General features: G+C 42.4%; 1 protein-coding gene across 1 annotated transcript; it reads right to left on the reverse strand.

Annotated features, from left to right (window-relative positions):
- Positions 1-960: 960 nt before the first annotated feature.
- On the reverse strand, positions 961-23,432 carry LOC133345025 (glycine receptor subunit alpha-2-like). Its single transcript, XM_061555390.1, has 9 exons — positions 22,377-23,432; positions 19,060-19,154; positions 15,770-15,837; positions 13,564-13,793; positions 10,946-11,028; positions 9,978-10,115; positions 8,647-8,861; positions 3,921-4,076; positions 961-2,703 (listed from the first exon to the last, which is right to left on the reverse strand). Exons 1-9 carry the CDS (start codon positions 22,424-22,426, stop codon positions 2,560-2,562), a joined length of 1,179 nt encoding a protein of 392 aa, XP_061411374.1. The 5' UTR covers positions 22,427-23,432; the 3' UTR covers positions 961-2,559.
- Between the last annotated feature and the right edge of the window lie 15 nt (positions 23,433-23,447).

Here is a 23,447-nt window from a genome sequence, read left to right on the forward strand (position 1 = left end):
ACATGTCTCGGACCGCATCCGTGAACATAAAGCTGACCTGAAACACGGTAGGACAAACACCTCAGCCGTGGCAGATCACTGTTACAACTCAGTGGGCTCACATGATATTGACTTCTCCAAGACAGAGGTTCTCTGCAAGCCATCTGGCTATCATGAGAGATTCGTTCATGAGGCGATCCACATATACAAACACAGAGACAATTTTAACCGAGAAGATGGATTCTGGCTCAGCAATCATTGGAAGGACGTAATAAACCATTTCGATACACATTAGGGTGTGTAGAATAATACATAGTGTTATATTAAATGTATAAGATATAGGTTGGTTTACAGCAATACAGTATATAATTTAATGTTGGGTTTATCTATGGCAGTATATAGTACGGTATATGCTCGTGTGATGTAAGAGAATAAGGTTTAGATGGAAGCATATTACAGAATTTTTACGAGGTAGAATTGTAATGTATTACTTGCTGTTAGTAACTCAGCTTATTATAGAGTATAGTAAGTATACTGATGGTGCGATGCAGTTTATACTTTAGTTTTTTATGTAGTTTATACTTTAGTTTTCTACGTGGTTGTTGAGTAACTGCAGCTACATATCATTAACATTCCTTTCCTTTGTTACTGCTAATCCCTGCACCCCCCTTGGTTGCTGCTGATCCTGCATAATGCATGGGCATAATATGACTTTGACACCCCCCCGCCCAACGCCTACGCATTTTCCATGAATATGCTAAATTCCTCTTCACATGCACATTCTTTTTGTTAAGGCGCTCTTCAACCCCCAATGCAGCTTATATATAAGCTCCTAGTTTGGTAGTGTCTCATTCTTCACCTGAAGACGGCTGCTTGCGTTGTGGCCGAAACGTCGTGAGAATTGTTTTATTATGTCTTATTTTTATTATTTTATTACTTCCCTTCTACGTGACTTTACCGAAAGAAACAAGAAGATGCCTTAATATTATTCATGTCTGCATAACGATATTAATGAAGGTAAAATAAAACTGAACATAATGTGTATACCGGAATGGTGTGACCACTTCGACACTTCAAATGGTCCCAAAATGCAATGTCGCCGCCAGAAAGTGGCGAATGGTGTATTTTGTTATGAGACTAGTTTCATTACTTACGAACTGAACACGCAATATTTATCTTTACCGAGGTCCCATTAAGTTAAACACAAACAGCAACAGATGTCAAATAGTAATGGTTATTTTGTTTTTGACATAGTGCCCTCCTATATGCCAAGGCGCCTCGGCATTCTACAACACATCTCACCTCAAACATTTGAAAAGACACCCCCAGTGGCAACTGTCCTTGTGGGGACAAATATGACTTGGTGCCTTTGCCTGAAGACGAGCTTAGTCTGCCATTAGGGGTTGATGATTTGGTCTGAAACACGACTAGCTTGTTTTATCAACGGAGCGGAAACAGAGCAATGCTGGGAGAACACGTCATTGGCGTTGAACTTCTGCTTCTTGCGCATGCCAATATGTTGAGGAGCTAAATGGCAACGTCGAGGTCTACTCGCCACGAAAGGGCCTTAGAAGAGAGTTCGTGTAGTCTTGTTAATTCTTCCGTGGTTTACTATTTGTGCTATCGTTTGGGTCTCATGGCCACAGTTGTAGTGTGACTTGTTTTTTTTTTAACTCGAGCGAATGGGTAAAATAGAGATAAGGAACACCTTGATCTTCACTCACAGCGACATGAGCTCTTGGCTTGTTTAATAGCTCACAAAGCAGGCTGCTGTACACGAGCAAACATATATCATGGCTCTAAACATTATTGTACAGACACTAGCCTTATACGCAATCGCACACACGTTAACGAAATTATATTTCATGAGGTAATTTCAGAATGTTATATTGTCATGTAAGTCAAGGAAACCAGCGATCATTGTGAAGACATCTGTTGTCAAGTTGCTGTTTGAGACACCTTCGAATATGAATAATGTGTTAATTAAAACTCACGTGGTTTTATTCTCACTTTCTTCCATATGAAAGTTAACAAACACATGTAAATAAAGCTATCTGCTCAACGTTTCTATTTTAACAGATACGATATGTTTCCAATGCCCCATCTCCACCATGCGTTCTCTTCCCTCTTCCCCTTATTCACCGAGCTTGACGTCATTTCTTTGGTATGTAACGTTGTTGCGTGGTCAGGCCAATGGAGCGTAACAAGTCACACGGGAAACATCAACATCAGCCATGTCGGAGTACCTGCATGGAGGTTATGTGGAGGCAAGGCTGGGTGAGTGGGGGAGTGTTGTTCCCATCGATCATTTTGTTACCACAAACGACTAATGAATGCGTTCATGTTTATGTTATATACATTCAGCCTTAACTGAGTTTTCATAACGTAAAAAAACCCAGTGGAAGATGAAATTACCACTTACAGGTGCTATTACCCCCCAACACATTTAATTTTATCTTTTTGGTTTAATGGTATTCTTTTTGAAAAACATCAGCGATTCACCAGTAACATATGAAACATGCAAGTGCTCTCAAGATTTTCTTGGAAGCTTAGTGATAAGCAAGGTTGGATATGTCTTCTCTAGCGGAACTTGAGCACCACTTTGTAGAAGACCCAATAGAAAATGTTGAGGATGAGGAAGGTGGTAGGGAACACAATGCGGGAGATGCGGTCAATGGTCTGTGCTTGTGTGACGAACATGTTCTTCAGCTCTTGCTCATCCGGCTAAAGAAGGTGGGGTGGGTAAGGCAGAGGCGTAAAGTTACTGTTTTCGTGCAGCCAGAAAAGCTACATAATTGGGCATGATTTAACAACTTTGATTCTCTATTTATCTCTATTTGTGGAAAACTAACAGTGGTTCTCATGGGGAATAACCCCACCACAGCAATGTGAACTTTCCACCACTGGCTCAAGCCCATCAACAAACATGTCGTGCTTGAGTTGGGAGACATGCGCTGAATCTGTAAGATATTTGACTCTTTTCCTGACTCGTATTCCACAACGAAATTAATTAAATGTCTGTAGACTTTAAGTAAAGATACATTCAGCTTCACGAACACGTGCATACTCAGTCCATTAAAGATTTTGGATATGGTTGTGGGCATCGAGTAAAACCGAGCTGACTAAGAGAGGCTACCGCTCTGGAAAAAAAAACATGGGAATTAACATCACAATTTCATCACTTCAACAAGAACTTCGCCAAAATATCAAGTGACACCTCAAAGGAAGTGCAGCAAGCAAGGGAACCAGTGCAAATGGCAATGGGTTATTTGAGTAGATGAGAGGCAATCCAGCAGAATGGAGGCAAGGGTTGGTGGGTCATGCAGATTTGTGAAACTCCCAGGCCTGTAGGCTATTGGGGAACAAAACATTTCAATACAGCTAATATACAGCAACTGGATTCATGGCTTCACAACCGATCGGTGTGGAACTTGGAGCATTATCCTCGAACTGTAGTGGGGTTTCTTCAAGTACACTGGTTTCCTCCCACAGGTATATGACGCCTTAAAATAAAATAAAAATATGGTCAAACACCCCAATATCCTTTTGAAATAAAATATTTACACTCAGTAAGGCTTATCTGGAAAAGAGAAAGAACATTTTTTTATATATTTGTATTACCCAGGATTGATTCACTGAGTCTCAAGACAATTTTTTCAGGAGGATTCTGCCAAGTGTTTGTACTTGGGGGTGATGTGGCTATATTAAATCCCAAATGAGTTATTTTCAGGTATTTTTTAAAAAACATATTCGGTCATTACCAATGAAATTGTGTTTTTTTTTACAATGGGAGGAAATTGGAGAACCCAGAGGATACCCATACAGAACAGGATGGAAACATTAACTCCACACAGAAAGGTTCCCGAGTCTGGAATTAAACACGGGAACGTATTGGTGTGAGGCACAAATGCCATGCCGCTGGTCAAAAATGATATACAAACCATTTCCTTTGAGCTGTCCGATTTCTTCTTCAGCTCCTTCATCGCCCGCTTGTTCTGTCGCGCCATCACATTGACAGCTGCAAATTCCAGTAGTGCGGCAAATGCGAATACCTGGCACATCCCCATCCACACATCTATCGCTTTGATGTAGGAGACCTGAAAACAAAGCACAAAGACAACGACTCATGTTATGAATACTGGAAGTGGGGCGCCACGGTGTCGAGATGTAAACTACCTCGCCTGGTAAACAGGAGTTTATCGGTTTGATCCCGACCCTGACGCCTGTATATTTTGAGTTTGCATGTTCTCCTCGTGGTCGTGTGGATTTTTCTCTGCCTTCTCCGGTTTTTATCCTCCACATTTAGAAACATGCGTTTAGAGTATTTGGCTGCTATAAATTTCCACATGATAAGCCACTTCATTGAGCTATCATTTGTAACCAGGTCGCTTCTGAAAAAAGAGCTATAAAGCTCAGTGGGCCTTACCTGGTCAAATAAAAATTAAGTGGGCCCTTATTAAGCCAGGGATGGTAGATGACAATGGTGTGGCCAACACCTTACTTGACCACTTTCTTTGTGGGTAATTGGCCTGGGGAACGTTGGAATTGAAGTTCACAGACCACACCTTGATTCCCACAACGTAGATTGTGAAAGGTGGTCCAGATGTCTTACGACCCCAATTAATGGACCCCGAATTTTTTTCCTGTGCATATTCATTTTTGTTTTAAATAAATCTATCTTTATAAAAAAGTAAAGTTTTAGAGAATTAAATTGGTGTCACTAGACATCTGGATCATCCTTTAAATTAGCAATTCCTTGTCATTCACCTTAGCTTAGCAATAGCGAGTAAGAAAATCAACACTTCAGCTTATTCAAAATCAGCACCACAGAGACAACGGTGACCAGACATGATACTGACCACACGATCTCGTATGGCATGCGAGGAGCTGTTCTGAAATCTGCTTTATGGATTGCACAATCCGTAAAGCTGTCACCCCAACCGTTGGGAGAGAACCACCTGAGGACCCAATCAAAACCATCACCTTGCCATACATAGCAGGGGTCATCAAAAAGATTTCCAAAAGCATGAGCAAACACAAGATCCAGGTTCGATTCAACACAGGACATAAAATTCGTGATCTGATCCCATCTGTAAAGGATGTGATCCCTGACATGCAATACCCCGGTGTCACCAAACTAAGTTGTGTCTGCGGCAGTAGTTACATTGGAGAAACCAAGCGACATGTCTCAGACCGTGTTCGTGAATACAAGGCGGATCTGAAACATGGTAGGACCAATACCTCTGCCATGGCTGATCATTGTTTTAATGCTGTGTGCACGCATGAAATTGATTTCTCCAAGACGAAGGCACTCTGCAAACCCACTGGCTATCAACAAAGATTTGTTCATGAAGCCATCCAGATATTTCAACACAGACACAATTTCAACCGAGAAGATGGGTACAAACTGAGCAATCATTGGAATGATGTTATTAACCAGGTAAAGTCATAACTGGCTGTGATGATTCCATCCTACCTGCCAGTGTTAACAGTTATTTCCGACTCTCTGAGTTATATTACCTTGTTAAATGTCTTTACATTAACAGACTAAATGTCTCACTAACATAGCCGCTGCTTCCATTTTCCTCGATGTGGCAATGGCTCTCGTTGTTTAATAGGCTGAATGTGTCTCATTAACACAGCCACTGCTGCGGGAGTCATCTCACATTGACATGCTAATTTATAGCAATACAATGGCTTCTTCAGCACCGTAGTCGTGGGGTTACATTGACAGATTGACATGCTACTCTCTAGCAATACAACGGGCGAGGTATATTACTTGTAAATTCCATCTCTAGCCCCGCCCACTTACCCTTGGGTTGTGCCCATCTGAAACCTATATAACCTCTTGCTGCAGTAGTTCTCTCGTTATATTTCTCCTGCCTCAGCAGGTCGCCTGCTGTATTTTTTTCACCTGAAGACGATTGCTTGTGTTTTTTCTATCGACGTGACTTTACCGAAAGACCCAAAGAGTAACTCGTAGAAGGTTGACACAGCGGAAACACTTGTGCCTCCCAACAAAAATCTCCTAGGTTTAAATCCAGATTCAAGCACTTCTCTGTGTGGAGTTGGTATATCCTCTCTGCATGAGTTTCCTCTGGGTACTCTGGTTAAAATTACATAACTGATATTGGCAAAACATCCCAATGCTGAAAATGTACTTGTAAATTATTACATTTGTATTACACAACAGCAACATCGCCCTCTCCCGCGAAAACCCGGAAGGAGCCTCCTGGAAAAAAGTTGAGAATCAGTGAGGCTTTCTTGGGTAAACAAGCATAATAGTAAAATATGGCTTTTTGTGACTGAATGCCGCCAGGAAGTTATGACACTGCCATTAAATGCCTTCAAATATGATGTTCACTTACAAAAATTCAGAACTTTCATTTCTTACAAAAATGAAGATCCCATTTAATGAAAGAGTAAACGTATGATCTCAAGACTTGGATTTGTTCTTGTAGACATCTCAATATTGATTGCCTATCCAAGCTTTCAGACCAATACAGTAATCCCTCACTTTAGAAAATTATTATATTCACAGTCCTAACATAGTCTCGATCCAGGCTATCCAAAAAAGACAAGACGCCAGTTACATTGTTGTTGCATATTCACTTCAGAAATCTTCCCATGCTGGACGAGACTCATACAGACCCTATAAAATAACACCCATAAGGATCACAGCACGCTAATGCAGCTGCTCTAATTTAGCGTTTTTAGACACATTACACACACCGCTCTTTATTGTAATTTGATGAAACAATTGTACTAATTTTGCAACACCTGCAGCTTTAGTCGCACCTGGCCTTTTCCGGGTGTCAAGTTCTTGCACGTGGGTCTTTAGCGCGGCCCGGGTCAACAATGAATACATACGGAGCGATTGCCATATTTGTTCAGACATGAGCCAGCGCTATGACTGTGTGTTTACCTGCACATGTATCATATATCTCGCTGACGATGTGTATTCAGCAACACAACGCCAATTGTCCAACACCGTTTAGAGCCCCTCGATCTGACGACTAGCTCGCAACGACAATTACGCTTCACTTCAGTGTGTCACTACCGCAAGCCTGTTGAGAGTCGGTGTCTCGACATTTGACATTTGTATTGTTAATTTCTTCAAATTTGTATACATGTAGGTATAGCCTATTAGAAGTGTGTGTGTGTGTATATATTTCCTGTATGTGCAGTAGTTTAGAGGTTAGCCCGCTGCGCTACGAAACTGGTGACGGCCACCACCAGTGAGGATTTTCTGAACTGGTCCTGGGCCTCCCCTAGGGGGACACAGCCTCAAATAAGTCCCTGGTGCGATGTGTAAACATTTCCACTGGGGAGACAAAGGCGGCTGGGCGTGGTGCTGGCCACCCACCTCCTTGTGTACTGTGCTGGCCTTCATAGGTGCTCGCTAACAGCACTTGTCCCAACAGTCTGTTAAGGCTATGAGGGGGATCTTTGCCTTTGTCATGTCCTGTATATATACAGTATATGAGAAGTAGTGGTAGAGGTCAAGTTTCATTGTCTGTCCACGGCTAACACACTAGTTGGCATCAGAACCTCTCTGGGAACAAAATACATCAGCACTGGGGATACAAAGATGGTCGAGTGTGGTGCTGGTCTTAATAGGTACTTGCTAACAGCACTTTACCCTAACAGTCTATAAGCGTATATATATAGGGGGTCTCATTATGTGTCTCTGTGCATCATTGGGTGCGTTATTATTCATCGCAGACTGCTCGTACTGATGCGAATGGGAGCCAATCATTTTCACCCTGGCACACTTCCCTTGGTTACTTTCAGCTCTTACTATGCCTCAGCAACCACCGACATACAAGAAAGTTAGTTATATCACGGACTTCATGAATATAAGTATGAATATGTAATCCTGTCCATTATTATTTCGATTCAATGACCGGGCTGTTTCTTAATTTTAAAAAAACGCCCTGGGACAATAAATACAAAACGCTGCTATTCTAGATGCTGAATGCCCGTGCGCTGCAGCAGTGCCGATGAGTTTGTGTGCAAAGTGAATTTGTGACGTGGGTATGCTTGCAGCACAATGAGTGTAAGTATAATAAGCAAACCTGTCAACCCCTTATCAGTGCTTACCTTATTACAGACCAATTCAGAACTTATTGGTCACCCCGTGCCTTTATAAATCTCAACGTCCATCGTACAAAGTCCCATCACAAGGGAGAAACACAAATAAATAGACCAAAAAAATATTGCCCATATTGAAACGGCTGTATGCTCTATGGACCTGAAGACTAAATTTCCCTGTATAAGAATACGGGAAAACTGTATGGGTTGACAGGTATGATTTCCAGTGACATAATATGCCTCTGTATAGTCATCTATAAATGTTCTAGCAGAGAACGACCATTAACTAGATAGGAAACTGCCATATAGTCATTTACATGGTGTTCCACAAAGTCAAATCCAAATACTACAATCCTTGAATGGCTGGGCTGAGGCAATGGCCCGAGTTTACATGATGAGGCCTTTACTTCAAGAGGAAAGTTCAAAATTGAGGCTAAACCTGAAAATCAACCATCTTAGGGGCAAAGTGCTCGTTACATTGATATACACATTTGCAATGTAAGTCATGAAACCTCCTTAACAGACGTGGGGTTTTGCTCTAAATGCACAGGGGGCGGAGAGGGCACTACCCACCTTGGGCAGTTGTGCGTTGGCAGCTGAGCTCTGTGTGGTAATCGTGAGGATGGTGGTGATGCCCAGCCCAGCTCTCGCTGGCGCGGCGCTCATGTCGATCCAGAAGGAGAACCAGGAGATTATGACGAGCAGCATGCTGGGGATGTAGATCTGGATCAAATTGTAGCCAATGTCACGTGAAAGCGTGATTTCCAGTGAGATGCAGGAAAATGTGCCTGAAGAAAGAAAGGGAGACATGAAAGTTACAATATATCATTCTCAATTCCTGGGCTTTTATTTCAACTTCCTGTATCTTGTTCTGATGATGTTTTGAGTAGTTTTAAGCTAAACTTCAAGACACGCTAAGTCTGGACCGGTTTTGACACACACTATCTCATGAGACAAGTTAGACTTGCTTGAATCAACTACCAATATTACAGACCCTCTCTTGATGGTATGTTGTCTTATAGTATTTGATATAAAATTACACAGCTACTCTTTACATAACTCAAATAATCAAACATTTTGCCAAATCATTGTGTCCTCACCCAAAAATAAATTACGAATCATATGACATTTACCTACAATATAGAAGCGAAATCAGGAAATTATTGCCATGCGTATGTCCGATAATGGTTGTGAGGTTATTTTTATTGTATATAAAAAACATGGTAGATAATACATCTCGGTAAATTTTCCTCTTCTATGTTATAAAAAGTAAAATGTTGCTTATCTTTTTCTTACAGATGTATTTGTAGTCTACCAGACTTTTATCGTAATTCCCGTGATATATAGAACAGCGGCACTTGGATGTAAAGCTCTTGCTACCTTGAATGAAGCCAGCTGAACTGATAACAAACGAGTAAGCATGGCCAAACTTAATTTGGAGCTTTTCGAGAACTTTGAGAGAGTAAGCATGGCCTTTGTAAACGAGGTATGCTTACCTGCCTTACCACATAAAAACAAACATAGAATTTAAACCTTGCGCTCAATCTTATTAATCGTATTACGCATGTTGAATTTTCCTACAATTGTGATTTTTTTTCTTCTACTCTTAACAAAAATTTGACTCGTCAAAAACCTCTGCAAACTTCATCATTAATACTTCCCTATAATGGGAACATGGTTATTTGTTTAGGTTGTCTCACCACTGTCACTATAGTTCCTTATTTTGTTTATTAAACATTCAAACATGTTCATTATCGGTCAACTGATTACCAGCAACCAATGTCTTGGATTTTTCTTTGCCTTGTCCACTGGAAGGCAAAATAAGCCGGCGAGTCTTTACGTGCAAACATGTTTGTGCACGAGCCGGGTTCGAGAGGTTGAGTGAAGTGTCTTGAACTACCCACCAGTCCCATACGTCTGCGTGCAGTCGCCGAGCTTTCCGTCTTCGTACACCGTGAAGGTGGTGACGATGCGACTCGTGTTGAACACGATCGGGTTGGTGTCATTCCACTTCAAAATCACATCGTGCGTTGTGTATCCGTCTGCATGGAGTTATGATTGGGATAGGATAGTGTGCAAGTGTGCGGGGGATCAGTGTTTTTGGCAGCAAGAAAAATCCTTGTGAAAAGTTAAAAAAAGAAACATGTTTGTGCAGGCCATTCCTGTAAATTGCACGAACATTTAATAAAATACAATTCATCTTCTTGGTTCTTTCGGTAAAGTCACGTAGAAGGGAAGTAATAAAATAATAAAAATAAAACATAATAAAATAAAATAATATAATAAAATAAAATAATAATATAATATAATAAAATATTTATTTTCTTTTATTATGTTTTATTTTTAATATTTTATTACTTCCCTTCTACGTGACTTTACCGAAAGAACCAAGAAGATGAATCCCTGCAGTCACGAAAGCTTTAAATCGAAATAAAATACAATTCATGAAAAGACAGGAAAATAATCCATTATGTAACATTTTTAATTACAGGATTGGGTTAAAACCCTTTTTACATCGTGTCACTTTACCAAGTTATTGGAGAGACTAAGAGCTACCTTATACAAACAAGTTCAGAATATCTAAAATGCTACCTATGGAGATTGAAACTATTGTCACAGAGTGTGTTCTAAATAAATGTTTGGAGTTTTAAAATTCAAATAGTTTCACGTGCTTCATCTCAAATTTGAGCCTTTCTTCCAAATCCTCATCGCATATACCACTAATAGTGCAATAACAAATGTCAAAATGCCTATTTAGTCGGTACATATAAATAGGGTATACGTACACACGTGTCTCTGCTGGCGCTAAACGTACACAATCTGTTGATGCGAGCACACTGCAGCTGGTGGCCAGTTCTCGTGGAATACTCACAGCTCTCCAGGTTCATGTGGCACTTCTGCGAATCCATGGGGTAGTCATTCAGCGCCATTGCGCACTCAAGTGACATCGTCAACCTGAAACGGCGCACCGGTTATTGCACATCGCTCATCTTTGTTGTTTTGAGTCTCCGTGCAGGGGGGGTCTGTAATGTTAAACGTATTAACTCAATTCTATAAAGCATAACATTTGGTCAACAGATCTGATAAATTCCACGAATTCACAACAGTAGCCTTTTATTAGGTTGCTTGCCTTATTCCTGCTGCTGCTGCTTATTGGTCATGGCGCTTATATTATTCCTAGATATTCCATTTGAATTACGATGTTTTACAATTGTTATAATTAATATTGTAATTTAGATTGTGTAGTAGTAGTTTCTGCATCAATAATATTGTGCGTGATATTACTACGAGCAATATTTATACGAGTAAGCCACATTGAATTACTGCAAACGTGGTTACACACACTTGCATTAGCATGCCCTTTAAGACCAATATTGTAGATCTTAATAAGTATTGTTTATATGAATTTATTATGACGCTTGTTCACCCACAAGGTGTATCAACCCTTTCTTTAAAGAGGTCTCTGTCGAGTTTTTGCAGGAGGGAGGAAATATTGCAATGCTCATTACCAAATGAAGTAATTTGCGGGTAGTTATTTTGGCATTGGGATGTTTGGGCAAATAGCAGATACATTGTATGTTCTTGGAGCTTTTTTTGTATGATCGGAGGAAACCGAGAACCCCTAAGTAAACTCATGCAGAGCAGAAAGAAAGCATAAAATCTCCAGAAAGAACCCGAGCCGAGAATGAAACCCAGGATATCCTTGCTGCGAGACACAAGTGTTACCATCACTGTGCCACCTGCCGCCTTAAATGAATACAACTTTAGTCGAAAGTGTTGTTGCTATTATGAAAGTAACGTCTTTATAACTGGCCAAAATTTATCAAAGGACTGCAAAAAACTAAAGCGCCAATTGACAATAGTATTGGAACTAATTTCTAGGATAAATAACTATCATTAACGGCACCTAAATATCTAATGTCATCGGTTAATGAAACAAAATAAAGTTTTGTTATCACAAATAAAATAAAAATCTACGCATCGCCATGATTACTGCCTTACAACATCGTTATTCGCAATGATCTATCCACTGCTGGCTGTAGGTCTTCCCATAGCGTTCCATGCCGCAATTCGTCTTGCTCTTGGGCATGAGCTATAGTATCCTGCAAATTGGTAGAATACGAGTGAATACCGCCACCACCACCACCAACTAGCACCACCACCACCAACCCGGCCCCGTTTGGCAGAGCCGTTATCCGTGCCCTGTTGTCTCATTGCGGCCCTCAGACACTGATTCCTGAGCGCGTCAGCACTCACGTCAGTGGCGGCTCATGCAAAATCTCTCAGGGGGGGCAAATGTCTGGATGATTGATAAGGATAAGGTCCACCAATGCAATGGATAATTTAACAGCTTAAGCATGTAAAGGCAACTTCACTTCTTTAATATTAATGAAAAATAAAGTGACTCTTACAATACATCTTGTTTGTTTCTATACTCACTATTAATACAATCCACTCAAGTTTCTTTTATTAAAGATTCCACTAGGTGGCGACAAATTATATTGTTGGATGAAACGTGCTTACGTATGATGACGTAAGCACGTTAGTGCGAGCCCTCCCGGAAGCCATAGAGAATGCATTGCCGCGCCTGCCGTTCGAAAAAAAACATCTTTGAATGTAAGTCTATGGGGCCACTCGGGGCGATTCTCAGCCGGAGTGAAATCGCCCAAAAAGAGGCGGTACTCCACAGAACGTGACATGACGCTGATTGGACTATATCCAGAGGCACAGTGACGGCTAGCGTGACTCTGTGGTTGAATGACATTGGTGGTGCGTCGCCCAATCGCCCTAATGAAGAAACCGCCCCTGACTCACGTGATACTCACTTCCAAGGAAAAACGCGTGATGAAAAACTTTACAAAATGCATGGACACGCAATATATACTTTAAAAAAGAAAATCTTCCTTGTTTCAATGCAAGGTTTTAAAATAACTATTATTACAATACTTGAATAAATTCATTTAGAATGCAATTGAAGGACAGAAAAAAGCACATACTTTTAAGTATCATGTTTCTTTGTGTTTTTATCTATTATTCCAAACGCTGGGACTTGATAATAATTATTATTATTTGGTTTTTGATACAACTCATCTCAAACATTTGAAAGGGCACCCCCAGTGGCAGCTGTTCCTTTGTGGGCACAAGGCGACCCGTAACCTGGTCTACAAACGGGCATTAGTCTGCCAGTAGGGGGCGATGATTGCTGTGTAATCCCAGTTGAGTAATTTTCGGCAATTTATGAATCTGGAAAATTTGGAAACTGACGACAGCACAAAATGGCTTACTCTTGCAAATAGTGTCACGGGACCTTTAACGTCTGCTCTGAAGCAGACGGCACGTACTTTAATTACACCCGCAGTATTGATCCAGGTCGGCGTGTTATATTCAAACCGTGACATCTGCAACAAGCGACGAACGCGATATCCGCTGGGCACGTCCCCGCCCATGGAGCCGTCATGAGCGGTGAAGGTTGTGGCGAACTGGATGCACCTCATGGTGTAGAAGACGTCCCCGTTGCTGAAGAGACGCAGCATCTTGTTGTCCGCTATGATTGCGTGTGCGCTCGCCGTCTTCTCGTTTTCGAAGAAAAGGCAGGGCTTCCAGATGCTGTCGATGTAGTTGTTGCCGAGGTCGTACGAATTGTTAGAAGTAGGGGTAAAAAGCGACTGCAAACGATAATCGTTCCACCTCATTTGCAGGATTATGGACGTCTGGTAGTCCTGGGGAGTAAAGGAGAGGAATAAGAGTAAGGCGATCCGACATCACTAGCAACAATAATAAACGAAACACTTCTCTGTTAAGCACAGTGCATCATCATCAACTACGTAATTTAAGAATGATTATGTAGATGATGGCCTTGTGTTCACATGCAGATTTTCATTGTAATAAAAAAGATGTATGGTGCTTTTCGTTCACTGAGACAATGTGGAGAAAATTGTTCCATTCGACTGAAATCCCACCATAGTTTTATTCCTGGTTGCGTTATCTGAGTATGGATGCCCGAGGAGATCTATTTGCACGAGCCTGCATCAGCCAACACACCCGAGAATGGTGGGCGTCGCCTCGTCTTTCGTGTCAGCCTAGTTTGATGTTTATGAACCTTAAAGGCTGATACAACATAAAACGCAAAGATCTCTTTAGCGCTGCTTATGTAATTAAACGTAATCGTCCACTCTCGATGATCAAGAAGAACTCAGGAGGAGGCAGGAAGAACCACAGATAAGCAGAAAGGCAGCCACACGGTAAACCGCCGCCAACAATTTCTCAAGCTCTGCATTCCTCTAAATATAACGTTGTTATAGGCCAATTAATGAGTTCTCAGACGTAGGAGTAGACCAACGCGTGTGAGGCGTGGGGGTGACATTATATCACATAGAGACTAAATAGGTGGTGGAGTCCAAATTTTTGTTGTACTGCCTTCTCCTGCCAAGCCAGGATATGGCATCTCAATGCCCACAGGAAGGGAGTTTCGCAACATGTATTTGATGCACCATCTCTCGCCTCCACAGTGCTCCATTACAGGCCACATACGTAGCCTCCACCGCCTGCTTGTGATGTAAAATGTGTGTATGCCATTTTAAACTGCGAACACTCCCATGATGTGCGGTGTAAATAGTCGCTCACGAATCCCAAATGGCAGAATCAGGCTATTGTCGCTGACAGGCAATCCATCCCAACGTAAACAAAGAACTGTCATCGTAAAGTGTACGAAAGTCGCGGATGTTCTTGTCTTGTGCAGGGTCCCGAGGTGTCCCGGCACGAGTTTTAAGTTTTGTTAATGCACAACAAAGTATTCAACATTTCATAACTCTGCTTCTTCCACCCCCGCCCCGCCCCAACAACGAAGAAGCAGTTGATAATACAATATTCCACATTATCATCGTAAATGTAAACAATATAAATTAAATCATTGAAAGTTATTGTCAAGCGTGCCATCTAGAAGCAGCACTCTTGCGATGTCACTCGACAGCCATCATCAGCATGTTGTGGATAACACGAAATTTTTAAAGTGATTGCCATTGGCAGTGGTGCATAACCACATTTAACAAAAAACCCGCAACAAACTTGTCCATACCACTGCCCTGAAGGGTATGTATATATATAAAACAGAGGTTCGTTTTTGAGTCGTTTCTTCATTAAATATATCTTTAGTCAAAGTGCCACCTATTATAAACGGGGCAAAGCAATTGCCCACGTGACAACTTCATTTACTTAGCTTTGCCGGGTAATTGAGGGTTATAAGAAAACAAAGGACATACATTCACGATATAAACCAAAAATAAAGGAATTATGAATCAAGTTGTCCGTGAAAGCATATGTATACAACTAACGGAGCAGTCTTCTTGACGATAGTGTTGAATCTTCGTTGTCACTCTTGCGTAAACGGATAAGTGGGATGAGTGGTGGACTCTGTGCTTGAGGGACAATGCTATTTTCCGCAAAACTGAAAACCTATCATCCGACTGTTACTACGCTCCCACGTTTATTCTGCCCAACTTCACATCAACCCACAATGACTGGTGTGGTGTAGTTGAGTCAAGCATTCTCCCCACAAACCGGACGACGTGACAGAGATGGCCTTCATCGAAGCAGTGATGCGTTGACAAAACGGATGCACGTGTGCATGGTAGAGGCGTGACAATCGCAAGAGATTCGCGGGATTGGGTTGAAGCAGCTGATGATGTTGAGGTCTCACCATCGAAGTCTCCTGGACGGGTCCAAAGCGCTTGATGATCATGCTGCATGTTACGACAACAGGGTCTCCTGTAATAACCAAAACATGCCAGAGCACATAAGAGTAAATACTAGGATTGGCCTATTAGTGGTATGTCATCCTGATTCGCTGTCAAAGGTTTTTTTTTGTCGCAGTGATGAAGCTTGATAAATTTCGATTTAAAGCTTTCGTGACTGCAGGGATTCATCTTCTTGGTTCTTTCGGTAAAATCACGTAGAAGGGAAATAATAAAATAATAAAAATAAAACAATAAAATAATTCTCACGACGTTACGGCCACAACGCAAGCAGCCGTCCTCAGGTGAATAACAGGTCTGTTGGAAAGACAGCGTCTCTTCTACGTGACTTTACCGAAAGAACCAAGAAGAAGGTTTATAAAGTACAACGCAATTTGACGGTATCCAGATGTTAATGTTTATTATATTTAGATGTTTACAAATGAATTAATGGAGGGGAAATGTATGGTACATTTTTATTTATTTATATTGCATCTGCTTATATATGTAGTGAGATGTAACGTCACTTCCGTGTGGGTCTAATCTAGATTTGAAGTTTGCGTGACTGCAGGGATCCATACTCTTTGGTTCTTTTGGTAAAGTCACATAGGTAGAAAATAAAATAAATAAAATCACGACGTTTCGGGAGCAACACACGCGTCCGTCATCAGGTGGGACAACCACAGCAAGAATCAATTGCTGAAGTGGCTGCTGTAACAAGAGGCTATATAGGTAAGATAGGGGGAAGGAGCAAGGGGGGAGAGATAAAGAGGGGGGGGGGGTGTGGGATAGGGGGAGGGGAGTGCTGCGAAAACGTTTAGAGGACGAGCAGACAAAATGCGGGGGGGGGGGGGGGGGTGAGGGAAGTTGGCGGGGCTGGGAGTGGGGAACTGAAACAACAGGAGATGCGGAAATGAAGGCAACGCCATAAAGCAGTTAAGGTTTTACCTGGTTAATAACATCCTTCCAATGATTTCTAAATTTGTATCCATCTTCTCGAAACAACCCCCTGAGACGCTGATCAAAACCATCACGTTACCATACATAGCAGGCGTTACCAAAAATATTTCCAAAATCTTAAACACAATTTCCAGGTCCGATTCAGTACAGTCCACAAAATCCGTGATCTAATCCCATCTGTGAAGGATGTCATTCCTGACATACAATATCCTGGAGTCTACAAACTAAGTTGCACCTGTGGTGGGAGTTACATTGGGGAAATGAAACGACATGTCTCGGACCGTGTTCGCGAGCACAAGTCAGATCTGAAACACGGCAGAACTAATACCTCCGCCGTGGGTTACCATTGCTATGACGCTGTGGGGTCTCATGATATTGTTTTTTCCGAGACCAAGGTAATCTGCAAACCTTCGGGCTACTATCAAAGGTTTGTTCATGAAGCCATCCAGATATACAAACATAGACATAACTTCAACCGAGAAGATGGATGCAAATTGAGCAATCATTGGAAGGATGTTATTATCCAGGTAAAACCTTAACTGCTTTATGGCGTTGCCTTCATTTCCGCATCTCCTGTTGTTTCAGCTCCCCACTCCCAGCCCCGCCCACTTCCCTCACCCCCCCCCCCCCCCGCATTGTCTGCTCGTCCTCTAAACGTTTTCACAGCACTCCCCTCCCCCTACCCCACACCCCCCCTCTCTATATGTCCCCCCTTGCTCCTCCCCCCTCTGGCTCCACCTATATAGCCTCTTGTTACAGCAGCCCTTTGCCCACTTCAGCAATTGTTTCTTGCTGTGGTTGTCCCACCTAATGACGGACGCTTGTGTTGCGCCCGAAACGTCGTCGTGATTTAATTTATTTTATTTTATGCCTTCGTGACTTTACCGAAAGAACCAAAGAGTATGCGTGCGGGTCAACACACATGACGTCACTACGTGCGGATGCGGGAATGACGTCACGGCCGGGTCGGGGTGCCTGGAGGCCGTGGGTCAGTGCCGCAGGGGTTGTGTGAGGCCGTGGCACTCCTGGATTAACCCGACTGGACACGTGACCGGATCAAGGTGGGAGCCGGGGGCCCCAGGGGGACCTTGGAGGCCATGAGGCTAGACGCAGAGTCTTCTCGAGGGTTCTCGAAGGTGGGCGTGGCCGGGGTGTGGCCTGGCCACGCCGAGACACATATAAGCGACCTCCGCACCTGTTGTGGGGCCGCTCGGGTCCGGGATGAAGATGCCTCATGAAGACGCCTCATGAAGAGTGAAGCGAAGCCTCAAGCCAGCGTGGCCAAGCAGTAGCCCACCTGGCTTGGCCACGCAAGTTGCTATCAGAGTGTCAGTGTTAACGAGTGTTAGCGAGGATAGGTCGGTGGTTACCACCCTATGTGTATTGTTAAGAGTTAACGTGTTAATTAATAAAGAGTGTTGCTTTCCCATAACAGTGTGTGCGCCTCTCTCAAACCATTTCATATATACCACGCAGATATTCCACCCCCATTGATAACTGAGTGTTTAATATTGTTCAGTATACCCTTGCCCTATGTACTGTCGTTGTGTTTAAAATATGGTCTAGGTCAGGGGTCGGCAACCAAAATAAGAAGAAGAGACGTTTTTGTAAAAAAAAAAAACTTCAATATTTCAAGAGTCATAATCCATTTGAATACCAGACGGTGGTTATTAATAAATAACGTCACGAAACAGTCCTTAAAGAGCTGCATGCGGCATGGGAGCCGCAGGTTGCCGATCCCTGGTCTAGGCCAATGAGTCAAAAATATGTAATTTGATGCTGGTTGTAACTACCAGTGAAACATCGTACCCAATCGTTAAATGTTTGCGGATTGTTCAACATACCGGTGTCCTAAAGTATTAATACATTGGCACGTTTGTGCACGTAAAAACTTTATTTATTGGTTATCGGGTGAATGAGGGTGTATGTATGAGACACATTGTACTCACGCGATCTGACCTCAACATCAGTGATGAACTGCAATTGACTTGATTCATTATCATGATTCATTTGTTCATTGTGAAATGTTAATAATCCGTGGTAGTGTTTGTGGGGTAAAGATGCGGTGATCGCTTGGTTTGCGTGAGGAACCTTACTAGTTGGCTGTATCGGGTGATGGGTTAACAACACTTTTATTTTTACACGATCGAACCCAAAACAATCTTTCATATGATCACTTGGTTGCATAACAGCCAACTATAAACCAGATGAGGATAGAGAAGAGGTGCCCAATGGTGGTGCAAAATAACGTATGATAGGAAATGTGTGAGAGTGTGCGCATTAGAAGGAGACTTACCATTAATATTGGGCCTCAGTCTTCGCTCATATCCCTTGTCCAAGTTCAAGTTGCCCATGGTGAGGAATGTTCCATCAACCAGAGTGATAAGAGGGCTGCATCACACACACACAAAGGTCATATACCTTCCCGTTTAGTCGTATGCGCGTTATAAATCGTGTTAATGGGAACCTACCGCTTCACTGTGTACGTATCACGCCTGACCACCTTTGTCTCTCGAGCAATGTTGAGTATATACCGCATCAGGTACTCTGTTAAGGCTGAGCCACCTACGATGAAATCCATAAAATGTTGAGATACCACTCGCTACTGATGTGTCGAGTCAGAAATCGAACTCGGCTCCCATGATTCGGAGCGCAATGCGCCAACCACCCGCTCCACACACACACACATCATTTAACACAGGCATTTTGCTGTGCTCGTGGCAACTTCAACTGTTGGCCATGTCATCAAACGCCATTCTGGCCCCTGAGTAGTGGTTTAGACATCGAATTATTGAGGAGCTAATGCATTATGAAGCCCTTTTATTGCACGTGCAGGCTTTGTAAACAATTACCAAAAAAAACTGTATATAATTTGGTGAGTATATGAAAACCGTTTTAGTCCCTTAAATAAAAACGCAGTTCAATTGTTATCGTGAAGATGTATGTATGAATGCAGGTTGAACTTCTTTCGCACCGTACGTAGCCAACCATGCTAATCGGAGGTGCGAGATGGATACCAAGGTTCTCTCGGATTGTCCAACGCGAGTTTCCACTTTTGTCAATATGTACTAAAAAGTAGTAAAAGTTGTGTAACTTTAAAGTTGCTTAACTCTAAATATGAGAATGCATTCGTCAGCTTTAAAATATTACTGCAGCAATTAACGTTGACCTTTACCAAAGTCCAGTGCTTTCTTCCATGGCCCAACTTGAGAAGTTAACACTGCGCCACACTGGTTATGAATTTTGTTTTACATCAATTACAAAGACATTTTATAATGTAGCGACCACAAAAGGGAGCCGTAAAGTATGGTCGGCCAGGTTTATGATAGTTTCACAGGATGGCCCTCTATCTCGAACAGAAGACAGCTGCTCTTAACTACCTCGCCTGGTATACAGGAGGCCGTGGGTTAGATCCCGAACCTGACGCCTGCTGTATATTTGGAGTTGGGATTTTTCCCCGGATCATCCGGTTTTTCCCTCCACATTTAGAATCAATGTGCGTTTAGATTATTTGGCTGCTATAAATGTTCACATGATAAGCCAATTCGCTGAGCTATCATTTGTGGCCAGATCGCTCGTGAAAAAGAACTACATAGCCCAGTGGGTCTTACCCTGTAAAATAAAAACAGTTTTAGTTTAGTTTTACAATAACCGCCAAACCCCCTCCGATCAACACACGACTCAACTCCGCCTCTGCATTCTCACCGGCGGGGGGGGGGGGCAGCTCTTTCATCTTCATGCCTCGGCTCAATAACACCGGTTCGTCTGGTCGGCTGCCCTCTCCGACCTCCTGTGCTCGTACGCCTTCGTACCCTGACCCGTACCCTGAACCACGCCTTGCGTTACTGTTCTCCCACTCTCTTTCAGATGTGCTTCAGCGCCGTCTGGAACGCTCATCCTTCCGATATTAGGAAGCTTACTGGAGCTAAGCACTTTTAAATATGAATTGCAAACTAATTTCTTTACAGTTGCTTTTTGTGTTCAGTTTGTTGCCCATCCCCGCACCTCCAATTAGCACGGTTGGTTACATACGGTGCGAAAGAAGTTCAATATATACACCTACAGTGCCATCATAATATACTCCCTGTAATTAGTTCACGGCCAGTTCAAGCCTTGGGGCACCCCCCCCCCCCGCCAGTATGGATCTCCGCATGCCTTATGTACCCACTCACCCTACGTGTGCCACCACTCGTTTTGGTCCCTACAATAGCAATTTAATCGAACACAAAATAATGTTATAATGGATATAAACGTTATGGTGCGATATTAGTTCGCACACTAGGCCATGGACCCAGTGCGCCTGGTCACAATTCACGACCACGGCATAAATGTGAGTGTACGTGATATCTTGGACCCTCTTCACCAACTTGCGTTCATTACCCCAGGAAGCCAGAACTCTCACACCGCACCCCTCATCAGCGTGACGAAGTATGGTCAAACAGTTCACATTTTCCAACACGGAGTAGCATGGAGGTCTTCATCCAACAGTGTGGAAAAACAGTAGCACGCAGTTAGTATACAAATATGCTAACTGCGGGCTACTGTTCTTTTCCACACTGTTGGAGGAATACCTCCATGCTACTGCGTTGGAAAGTGGGAATTGTTTGCCCATACTTGTTTGACCGTACAGTTAGTATAAAAAAAAATATATACTAACTGAATCATTGCACTCAGTAAATTAGATTTACAGGCATAATTATTTAATTACTACATAATAATTTACAATGCGTTGCTTGGTCAAGGCATCGTCAACACCGTGTTATTCATGGGGGGTTATTTTACTATTCTTCACAACGTTGGTTGGTGGCAGATGGTTAACAGGGGGCAGGAATCGAACTCAAATCGGCGGTTGGTTAGCACAGTTCGCTTCACTCCCAACACACATGTATAACAAAACATGTTTAATACACTTTAAGGAAAGACATACTCAAGATGAGTTCATACTGGAACAGAGAGTGTATAATCAATGTTCATTTAAAAAAATGAATAACACGTTGTAGGCGATTCCAATCTTTTGAGAAAGGCAGTGTCACTGGAATGAATGGAGGGAATTAATGGATGTGTGAAGTCATACACAGAATTTAAGCTATGTATTTTGGAGAATTTAGAAAACGATTAGGTGCTACGCAGTTATTAGAAAGATACTCGTTAGGAGTATCATGAGCACGAATCGAGTGGAGAGTTGTATAAGTGATCAAAATGAAAGCTGATCAAGTGACACTTAAAAGGTTTATCCAGCAGAGGAATCAAGGAATTTACAGAATGCGACGATATTGGAAGATTTGTGCGTTTTGTGAATGTGACATTGTGTAATGTGCCATTGTCAATGTGACATTGTGAAATGTGAAGATATGTGATAAATAATCATGCGCAGTGTAATAAAAACACCAGCATTACAACGCTTGTATATTATATTACGTTGCAATAAATAAGGACCATGGGTGAGCTTTGAGCTGCTGCATGAAGGTGGATGATGACGATTGGATGCTGTGTATGTGCAGTGGGCGAAAGTTCCAGATGAATGGTGCACCTACAGAGAAACTATCCTGTACTTACAAACAATAAACTGTGATATCACAGCGATATCACGATTGACACAAAACACGTAATTACCAGCATATGAGCCACACTACCACCGTGCTGTGCAGTCCACGGGCAGCCATCAGTCGACGAGGACCGCTGTCAGCAGCAGGAGGACTGGACGGGAGCCTCTGGTCAGTTCACAGCGATGCAGTGATACGGCACTGAACGAGCTGCGCACACTCGGCGCAGAGATCTATGGAGGCTGTACTTTTATACAAACAGTAGCAGCAGCAGGTGACATCACCACTTTGTTGCCACATTCGTGGGCATCACGTTTCACTGTTTGACGTTTGAATGTACGGTGTGCTTGTGCGGAACATCGAGACGGATACATGTGTGCACCTGCGTGTGTGGATGAGTGTGCTCACAAACAACCCCTCCAGGCTCAGTGACATGTGCACTTTTTGTCGTATGTACAAGCCTGACCAAGAGGACTCAATTTCAACATCGCTTCAGAAATGTCCTGGCTGTTGTATTTTCAGAATGGTTTTGTGGTTCTTGAATGACGTACTTTGAAATAAACGATGGTTTACGACATTAAGTTCAACTAGTTCTGCGGCTAAGATTAATGCTTTGAAAAATAAAGTTAAGATTATATTGATCTGTTCCACGAACCTTCAACCAGTTGGCCGGTTATCTTACCAGAGAGATCCGTGACGCGTGAGCACAGCAACAACGAAACAAAAACGTCCTGGTCAGCTAAACCTGAAGGAACACTTGCGATTCGCTATTTTTCAGAAGCGACCTGACCACAAATGATACCTCAACGAAGTGGCTTATCCTGTGGAAATGTATAGCAGCCAAATACTCTAAACGCACTATTCTAAATGTGGAGGGAAAAACCGGAGGACCTGGCGAAAAATCCACGCGACCACGGCAGAACATGCAAACTCCAATTATACAAGCACCTTCTGTATACCAGTAGAGTAAATACAAAATGAATTAATGTGTGCTTAGAATCACAAAAACATACTTTTCTGTTGCATTGAGTGTCATTTTATTTCTTATTGATAATTTTACATAAATCACATGACAATGCAATAATTACATTATATATTTAAGTACATGTTTATGTTAGGTGGTTTGTGTGTTTACATTATC

This window comes from Lethenteron reissneri, chromosome 21, assembly GCF_015708825.2.
Source record: "Lethenteron reissneri isolate LAM-NWPU_2019-01 chromosome 21, ASM1570882v1, whole genome shotgun sequence".
In the NCBI taxonomy this organism is placed as follows: Eukaryota; Metazoa; Chordata; class Hyperoartia; order Petromyzontiformes; family Petromyzontidae; genus Lethenteron; species Lethenteron reissneri.

Coding starts and splice junctions, on each gene's coding strand:
- LOC133345025 (XM_061555390.1), bottom strand. CDS start 22,426: ATGGCTGCCCGTGGACTGCACAGCACGGTGGTAGTGTGGCTCATATGC. Junction 4,077..8,646: donor CCAACGCACAACTGCCCAAG/GTGGGTAGTGCC, acceptor CTTTGTTTTCAG/GTCTCCTACATCAAAGCGAT. Junction 2,704..3,920: donor CGGACAGCTCAAAGGAAATG/GTTTGTATATCA, acceptor CACCTTCTTTAG/CCGGATGAGCAAGAGCTGAA.